General features: G+C 41.4%; 1 protein-coding gene across 2 annotated transcripts in view; it reads left to right on the top strand.

Moving 5' to 3' along the window:
- LOC135205212 (serine/threonine-protein phosphatase 2B catalytic subunit 2-like) overlaps positions 1-10,000 on the top strand; it is a gene marked incomplete in the record, with an annotated part of 245,505 nt that overhangs the window by 207,685 nt on the left and 27,820 nt on the right. For both annotated transcript variants that reach the window (XM_064235574.1, XM_064235582.1), the window contains 1 exon segment: positions 4,654-4,799. In XM_064235574.1, the coding sequence (XP_064091644.1) occupies positions 4,654-4,799 (146 nt within the window).

Raw genomic sequence — 10,000 nt, forward strand, 5'->3', positions numbered from 1 at the left:
ACACCATACAAACAAAATCCACAGTACTCGAGAAGGGCGACAGATAGAGAGTGACTGTTGCGCTAAAGGTTTAGTTTAAGTAACTTGGGATCCATAGAGTCCTGTCCTTAGTTTGTTGCTTGTTGCCTGGAAACTTTTTTTAAAAAGGATTTTTTTGAAAACGTGAAATGATTCAGTTTACTGTTGTTTGCAGTGACCTCAATGTTGTACTTTGGGTAAGACCTGGTGATTTCTGTAGAGCATATTTCAATAAATTAGAAAGACAGTAAGTCATATTTAACGGTATAGGGGGAAAGGTCTTTAAAGAACAACAACAACAACAACAACAGCAGCAGCAGCAATTACTTACCCTGATACTCGATACAAAAAAAAAAAGAAAATAATAATAAAATATTGCATCTTGAACTTGTCCCAACGGCCAGACTCTTGATTTCTAATTAGATTACCTGTTGTAACTTTTCGTCGCTCCCGTAATTATGACAGTAATGGTACTTTGGGGCCTAAGGCCCACCACAAGTTAAGATGATCGGCTGTTGTAGGCTTCTTAGGATAGAGTGTCTCTTTTATTCTCTGTTAGGGAGAAGAATTTTTTCTTTTTTTCGTCGTTGTGGATATATATTACAAAGTGGTTACTTGACGTTGTTTTGGAGAAAAGTTAATTTTTGAAGGTTTGTTCTACGTTGCTTTGGAGAAAAGTTAATTTTTGTGGTCGTAGCTTTATCGAACGGATTTTTTTTGTACTTCAATTCTATCCTTAATGTACAAATAGAATTTTAATTCAAAATTCAGAAAAAAAAGGAAAAGATCGCGCATTGTCAGACCAAAATTTAATAGGAACTCGCACAATTTTCAATGAAAAGATAAACCGTGACGCCGAAGAATACATCACAGGATGTCCTCCGATCCATAAAATTTTGGCTTTAAGATTCCCAACAGCACATGAGGAAATTGCTTAAAATTCGTATACAGATAAGAATAAGGCAGATGGCTTGAACATGTATGTCTCCAAACCCAAGTGAGCATCAGATCAGGTGGAAGATACAGACCTACTTCGACGTGAAGTCAAGAAAGAAGGGAGATTTGTGGAAGTGAAAGCACGGGAAAAAGTCGAGTACATCACAGTTTAACCAGACCACCGAGCTGATTAACAGCTCTCCTAGGGCTGGCCTGAAGGGTTAGATTCTTTTTACGTGGCCAGGGACCAATTGGTTACTTAGCAACTGGACCTACAGCTTATTGTGGGATCCGAACCACGATTATATCAAGAAATGAATTTCTAATCACCAGAAATGAATTCCTCTGGTTCCGCGTTGCCTGCGGCGGGGAGCGAACTCGGGCTACCAGATCGGTAGGCGAGTACGCAACCCATTCGTCCAATGAGGAACTTAAGAGACGCCTAATGGTACCATATTTTGGAGGCGATGATAATGATGACAGTGGAATATATTAAAGTAAATTAAGGAAAAAGATGCTGGGTAGTTATCTGTTTTTATTTATGGGATAATTTAAGTCTTGATCTCTGTTACTGATGTTGTTTTAGATTTAGCTGGTCTTATGCCAGCACGGGCTCTTGCTCCTACTCCATTACAGCGACCAGTATGAAAATGATCTAATAAAATTTTAAACCTGCCTAAAGGTAAATATAGGTTAAAAATTGTTAACTCCGAATTACAATCTTTGGAGAGTTGTGAAGTACTTTCTCTCTCTCTCTCTCTTCTCTCAAATTTGTCTCTCTCTCTCTTCCTCTCTCTCTCTCTCTCTCTTTCATTACAGCGACAGTATGAATCTAATAACTAATTTATAATAATAATAGAATAAATAATCTTTTGTAAGAGTTTAGTAAGTAATAATTCTCTACCTCTCGCATACTCTTGGAGGAGTCGTCGTACGTTTCTTCTCGTCCCTCTACTCCTCTCTCTTCTCTTCATCCCTCGTCCTGTCGTCGTCCTCTCTCTCTCCCCTCCTCCTCTCTTCCATTACAGCGACAGTATTGAATCTCTATAATAAATTTATAAGATAATAATAATACTAATAAATATTAATAGTAATAATAATCAATAAATACTAATAGGCATGACATCTTGGAGAGTCGTAAGTACATGCTCTCTCTCTCGTCATCTCTCTCTCTCCATCTCTCTCCATCAATTCGCTTGGTCTCTCCTCCGTCCGATCCTCTTCTCTCTCTCTCACTCTTCTCCTCTCGGTCCTATCTCTCATCTCCCCTCTCTCCCGTCTCTCCGGTCTCCTCTCTTCTCCCCCCATCTCCCATTCTCTCCCCCTCTCTCTCTCATCTCGCTCTCTCGCTCTCTTCCATACAGCGACAGTTATGATCTCTAATAATTTATATAATAATAAGAATACTCTTTGAGAGATGTAAGTACATTCTCTCTCTCTCTCTCTCTCTCTCTCTCTCTTTCATTACATTTACGACAGTATGAATTTTATAAAACAATTTGTAATGATGATAATAATAGAATACATCTTGGAAATTTGTTAGCACATTCTCTCTCTCTCTCTCTCTCTCTCTCTCTCTCTCTCTCTCTCTCCATTACAGCGACAGTATGAATCTATAATAAATTTATAATAATAATAGAATACATCTTTGAGAGTTGTAAGTACGTCTCTCTCTCTCTCTCTCTCTCTCTCTCTCTCTCTCTCTCTCTCTCTCTCTCCTCACCCCTTTACCGCCGCTCGGCACTTTCCTAGCAGGTATCTTATCCCAGATTTACCACCTTATTTCTTGAGAGTATTTTAATATATAAATCCACCTTCCCCTTCTGATAAGTAATCCTTGAAGGTGGCTCTCTTTATTTAAGATTTCCAGATTTCCAGTCTGTAGTTTTTATTTTATTATTTTTTTATATCAAGTCGCTGTTTGTTTTTTGTATTAATCTTGAGAGATTCTACTTGAGAGATTCTGCATCGTGATGTACGAGTTTCACTGTTTGTAATGTTTTACGAGAGAAAGGGAGAGAGAGACGAGAGGTAGCACTGATGCTCTTCGAACTACTGTCCAGTATTATGATTATAAAGACTAATATTGCCACTGGAATAAAAGTACTCTTAGCCCTCTTATTTGGTGGCCTTATTAATTTTTTTGTCGAACTATGGAACATCAACCATCACTTCAGGCGAGTCAGTCTCGCAGTGAGATTGCAATTATACCAACGACCAGACTGTCGAAGGTGAGTAGTCTCCCTGCAGCTCTCGAGAGGGATCACCACTTCCTCTCTCCCTCCCTCCCTCCCCCTATTCTTGTCCTTGTCTCTCCTGCTCTCTCTCTCTCTCTGCCTGGCGTAAATGAATGATTCATTCATCCATCCATTGTAAGTGGGCAGGAGACTTCGCGACTGGCTGCCTGCCTGCCTACCTACCTACCTACCTGCCTACTTAACCTTGTATCTCTCTGCTAGGGGATGGTGCACGGCCACAATGTGGAGAGACTTTCAACCTCTCTTATTCCCCCCACCCCAACCCCCTCCGTCACCTCCCTTCCTTGTTTCCCCCTCCCCCCTCCCCTTGCTTTTGTTGATTCTGGTTCTTTTTCGAAAAAATTTTGTTACTTTTGTTGTCTCTTCGTTATTTTATTCTTTTTTTTTTCATGTATTTAGAATATATTCTTACAGTGTTACTATGATAACTTTTTCATTATTGTTCTTATGGTGAGTTCATTTGTTGTTGCGTTATTGCATTGCATAATTCTATAACGCACATTAAACTTTTCATAATATCGGATGCCTGCTGACTTACCAAGTTGATTATTTACATTGATAGTTATGCTGTTATGGTTGCCCCTGTATGGAATTAATGTCACTAAACCCGGATAGATAGACAGGATATAAGATCCAGGAAAGGCATTCGGCCGTAATCCATCTGACAAAACAGATTATGTAATGGGCCGTTTAAGGCTCATTTACCAACGGCGGCCCCGACTGGGGATTGAGCCGAAGAGAAGTTTTGTGGTTGACTATTTTTTTTTTATCGTGTGGATGGTGACTTTCGTCATTTATATGACCGAATATTCCTTTGTAGGACTCTGGGAATACCTTCATATTACGAGCTTAAACAGCTGAATAGAATAAGGACTACTGCAATCTGGTTGCGTGCAAATAACTTAATAGTTTTGTCAATGTTTACGACAAATCTAGGGAACTGTGTCCAAGTTATATATTATCTGTTTTTATTTATTCAAAATGTGTATAAATATCAGGGCTTCTTGTTATAATCTAAAAACTAAGATGACAGTCTTCATGTGTGTGTGTGTGTATATATATATATATATATATATATATATATATATATATATATATATATATATATATCATGTGTCACATATCAATTATTGTACATGACCCCCATATGTATTCTCTCTCTCTCTCTCTCTCTCTCTCCTCTCCTCCTCTCATCTCTCTCTCTCTCTCCCCCTTATTTTATCTATCAATTATACGTTACCCCCTTATTTATTTTTCCATCTCACTATCTCTTTTTCCTTCTTCTTCTTCTACATCCTTTTATTTGTCAACATATCAATGATCACAACACTACCCCACATTTAACATTTCTATTCCTGGTCTTTATTATTCAATTATCAATTATCGTAACATTACCCCACATTTAATCTTTTTTTTTCCTCGTCTCTCCCCCCCAACCCAGGTAAGATCAAATACAGTGAGCGAGTGTACGACGCGTGCATGGAAGCATTCGACTGCCTGCCCCTGGCCGCCCTCATGAACCACCAGTTCTTGTGCGTCCACGGCGGCCTCTCGCCAGAAATTCACACACTCGACGATATTAGAAAGGTAAGGGCGGAAGGAGATGATGATGATGATGATGATGATGATGATGATGATTCAGGAGAAGGAGAAGAAGAAGAGAGGGGCGTTCTTTCGCTGTAGCTGTGATAGTTGTAGATGTCGACGGTGTGTGATGTGTGCAAGGTGGTTTTTTTGTATGCCCCTTGTGTGTTGTCAATTTATTTGGGGTGGTTTTGTATTCCCATTGTTGATTTACTGGTGTGGTTTTTGTGTCTCACTTGTGTGTTGTTTATTTACTGGGGTGGTTTTGTATCCCTGTGTGTTGTCAATTTACTGGGGTTGGGTTTGTAGTCATTGGGTGGTTTTATATCCCCATTTGTGCTAATTTAATTTGGAGTGAGTTTTGCTTGGGGAGGTTTTTATCCCCCCCTGTTTTCAATTTAATTGGAAGTGATTTTGTATTCCCTTGTGTTGTCAAATTTCTGTGGGTAGTTTTGTATCCCCCTTGTGTTGTCAGTTTAGGGGTTGTATCCCCCTTGTGTGTTAGCAATTCCATTGGGTTAGTTTGGTGTTCTCTTGTGTGTTGTCAGTTTCTTTGGGGTGCTTTTGTATCCCCTTGCGTGTTATTTTATTGGGAGTGGTTTTGTATCCCCCTTGAGTGTAGTCAATTTACTGGGGGTGGTTTTGTATCCCCTTGTGTGTTGTCAATTTACCGGGGGTGGTTTTGTATCCCATAGTGTGTTGTTTTATTACTGGGTTGGTTTTGTATCCCCTTGAGTGTTGTCAATTTACTGGGGAGGTTTTGTATCCCCCTGTGTGTGTGTCAATTTACTGTGGGTGGTTTTGTATCCCCCTTTGTGTGTTGTCAGTTTACTGGGAGTGGTTTTGTATCCCCATAGTGTGTTGTTTTATTACTGGGTTGGTTTTGTATCCCTCGTGTTGTCAATTTACTGGGAGTGGTTTTGCATCCACCTCTTGTGTGTTATCAATTTAATGGGGGTGGCTTTGTATCCCCTTGAGTGTTGTCAGTTTACCGGGGGTGGTTTTGTATCCCCCTTTGTGTGTTGTCCTTTTACTGGGGGTGGTTTTTTACCCCCCTTTGTGTGTTGTCAATGTACTGGGTGTAGTTTTGGGGTGGTTTTGTATCCCCTTGAGTGTTGTCAATTGACTAGGGGGTGGTTTTGTATCCCTGTATGTTGTTAATTTATTGGGAGAGTTTTTGTATCCCCTCGTGTTTTGTCAATTTACTGGGGAGGTTTTGTATCCCCTTGTATGTTGTCAATTTATTGAGTGGTTTTGTATCCCTTGTGTGTTGTTAATTTATTGGGAGTGGTTTTGTATCCCCTCGTGTGTTGTCAATTTACTGGGGAGGTTTTGTATCCCCTTGTATGTTGTCAATTTATTGAGTGGTTTTGTATCCCCCTGGTGTGTTGTCATTTTACTGTGGGTAGTTTTATATCCATCTTGGGTGTTGTCAATTAATAAGGGGAGGTTTTGTATCCCCCTGGTGTGTTGTCAATTTTCTAAGGGGGTGGTTTGTATCCCCCTTGTGTATTGTCAATTTACTGGGGGTGGTGGTTTTGTATCCCCCTTGAGTGTTGTCAATTTAAGGGGGGGGGGTGGTTGTTGTTGTATCCCACTTGTATGTTGTCAATTTAACTGGGGTGGTTTTGTACCTCATTGTAGTACTATATAATTTTACCGGGTTAATTTTGTTATCTTGTGTAATATCATTTTACCGGGGGTCGTTTTGCATCCCTTTTTTACTTTACCGTTTCGCGGGTTGGTTTTGTATCCCCATTTTTGCGTTCCCATTTTCCTGGCGTGGTTTTGTATCCTTTTGTATATTATCATTTTACCCGGGTGGTTTTCTATCCTCTTGTGAGATTTTTTTTCTTGTTTTGGTAAAGTCCCTTGCGTTGTATTCCTCCTCCTTCAAATAACCTCCCTGGAAAAAGATGGATACACCCAGCCACCTTGAAAAATAATCTTGGCTTTTGTATGTCCATATAGTTTTTGAAGTAGTTTTGTATCTCACGACATGAAATTCGCCTTAGAATGAACCGATGCAATAGGGCAGAGAGAGAGAGAGAGATGAGAGAGGAGAGAGAGGAGAGGAGAGAGAGAGAGAGAGAGCGACGGATACAAAGAGAATACAGTATTACGACGACAGGCAGTTTCCAGCTCTCTCTCTCTCTCTCTCTCTCTCTCTCAATCGCCGTCCAAGTAATATTACAACTTGGCCGCCACCTCCTCCTTGTATCCCCTTTTTTAATTTATCATGATGTCTTCGTCCATTCTTTAAACCCTACAATTTATATCCCCCCCCTCCCCCCCCCACACAACCCCCACCCCAACCCCCCAACCCATCTCTTTCTAAAGTTTGCAGGAAAGGAGAGAAAAAAAAATGCAAAAAGAAAAAAAAATCAGAATTGCGTGGTTTAAAGATTGCATGTTCATGATACCGTGTCGATGACGGGCCGGAAGGGAAAATGAAATTTGCGGGTGTGTTCGCCCGCGCAATTTTCGCGGGTACTTTTTTTTTTTTTTTTTTTTTGGCGGGAAAGGGGATGAGTTGCCTGAATGCGTGTCTACTGCATACTTTTTGTTTAGCTAGAAGTCTGTACTTGAAGCTGTATGTGAGGAGAGGTAGTGGAAACCCTCTTTCTCTAACACACGCACACATACATCATTAGAGAGAGTGAGAGAGAGAGAGAGAGAGGTGGGTATGCACCGCATTATGACTTGCGGGAAATAATAGGCCAAGCACAGTTATTCCTTCTAGCGTGAAAAGTATACTAGAGGAGGGAGAATTGAGATTTAAAAAAAAAAAAAAATACTCAAGATCAATGAAGAAAGACTACGGAACCTGTGGGGGGGTTGGGGGCCCCATTAGGAGGAAAGCTTCGTTATTACTTTTAAATATTATACCCCACGGGGGGTTTTGCCGTCAGTACACCTCACGCGATACACTGTAGACGTTACTTTGGTTCTTTGCAGCGTCCCTTCTGCCCCTAGCTGCAGTCTCTTTCATTAATTTTACTGTGCCTCCTTTCGTATTCTCTTCTATTGTACTTTTCACCTTTTCCTAACACTTTCATAGTGCAGCTGGAAGCTTCTCCTATCACACCTTTCAAACCATTCGTGGGTCTCAGTGCCTGGCCGTTGGTCTGAATTCTATATTCTGCTGTATTCTCTCCTGTGTATATGATATTGTTTAGAAAATAATCTCCTGATAGAAAAATGTAGAATTCATCACGGTGGTGTACAGTTGTTCTAGAAGTCTAGTCAGGTTCAGTGAAACACCCTCGAGTTATTGGGGAGATAACCCCACCTATAAAGTAGATTCGTATCAACCGTGCATTTGATGTCTAGGCCAGTCCCTGATAAGTCAGTCACAGGGCTGGAAACACTCACTCTCTCTCTCTCTCAAGATCTCACATGGGTAGGATGAATGTTCCACCTCTCCTGAGGGATACGTCTTTCAAAAGTATCCCTCAGGAGAAGTGGAAAGTACGTCCTACTTATGCGAACTCTCGAGAGAGACTGAGCGTTTCCAGCCCTGTGACTGGCTTATCAACAGCCAATCAGGAGCGTCGTAAGGGACTGGCCTAGACATCAAATGCACGGTTGATGTGAATCAACTATAGTATTAATAATAGGACCAGGACTGCTAGTTAAAAAAAGGGAGTACCAGAGAAGCAGCATAGTACGAGACCTCGCCTGCTTTACTACCTTGACGAACAGGAGCACGAATGAGGGAGGGAGGGAAGGAAGGAGGAAAGAAGGGGGAGTAACTAATTTAGTGTTCCTCAGGAGGTAAAAGGAGGGAAAAGCGCCAGGTATGGTCGAAGGGGGGAAGAAGAAGGAGGAGGAGGAGGAGGAGAATAGCAACAACACGGGATTGATTTATCGATTCATTTAGCTGGCGTCTCCAGATCATTGAGATCCAGCGTAGAATAATAGTAGGTTGGGTCAAGTGGGAGGGAGTAGATTGTTTTAGAAGTGGAGTATACGGAAGCATGAGGAGCAATGAAACGGGGCACAGGTGGCGGGGGGGATGTACACAAAATGACGCTGGAATTTTTTTTATTATTTTTTTTTACTTAGAAAGACGTCAAGGTTAAAAATTTGAAAATAATCGAGGAGAAGGAGCCGTATTCATTAGGTCAGACAGTGAGAAGGTGAATTATAAGCATGGACTGTGTAGAGAGGAGCCAGTAAGCTCAGTAGGCTACAGTGCGATCTGGTATTGTTGGTGTCCACAGCTTGAATGTATAGGTTGTAGTGCCCGTACCTTTTAATACATAGACCTCCCCCCCCCCCCCCCCCCCCCCCCCCCCCCCCCCCCACATCCCCCCCCCCCCCCCCCCCCCCTCTTTCCCTCCCCAAGGACATAAATTATTGTTAGCATCAGTTTTCAAGCGATACCGCCCTGTTATAATACGCATATCACCTGGGACCCATTAGGATGGAGGATTAAATGTGCCCATTCACCGCTGATATACGTTGGTGCTAGCTATGATACCATGCGTATATACGACGGAGGGTCAGAGCATCGCCATCTTGAATTCAAGATGGCGTTGGTCAGAGGCGTATATATGGTTTTCCTCCCTTCATTTCTTCTGTAGCCGCGTGGGCTAAGCATTGATCAACTGCTTCGAATCACAAAGGACTGAGGTTACGGTTAACTCGTGTGTAAGTGTATAATGTGTATATATATAGTGTGTGAAATTTTATCAACTAAAAAATTCCCCTTCGGTTAATATGTATTAAAATGTATCAATTCCGAGGTAGAGCGAATAGGATATTAAAGGACATTTTTAGCTTAAAGCATGTCTATGGACTCCTCACTGTTTTAAAAGACTTTGACATGCGTTCCGGTTGGGTAGGCGGAACCTAGTGACCTTATTTTCCACAACTCCCTCGCTTGAGGAGTGCGCTGTTTGTGTTAGGGGCCGCGAATAGTTCAAACATATCAAAAGGAATCAATTTTCGTGTGGAGGAGGAGGGGGGGGGGGGGGTCGTAGAGGTGGAGTCAGGGAGTAGGGTCACAGTGTTGAGGAACTTCGAGTTTCAAGTTTTCGCACCAAATGTGCCTTGAAAATTTACAAGGAGTTACAATGATTAGGATGTCTCGAAGACTTTGTTTACCTATAGGAGCAGGTTTTACTGTGCATTCACAGTGTCCTTCTAGTGTCCTTCTGATGATTTTGTCTAACTTACTTTTAAACTCTTCTTGCACA

Source organism: Macrobrachium nipponense, chromosome 24 (genome assembly GCF_015104395.2).
Source record: "Macrobrachium nipponense isolate FS-2020 chromosome 24, ASM1510439v2, whole genome shotgun sequence".
Lineage (NCBI taxonomy): Eukaryota > Metazoa > Arthropoda > Malacostraca > Decapoda > Palaemonidae > Macrobrachium > Macrobrachium nipponense.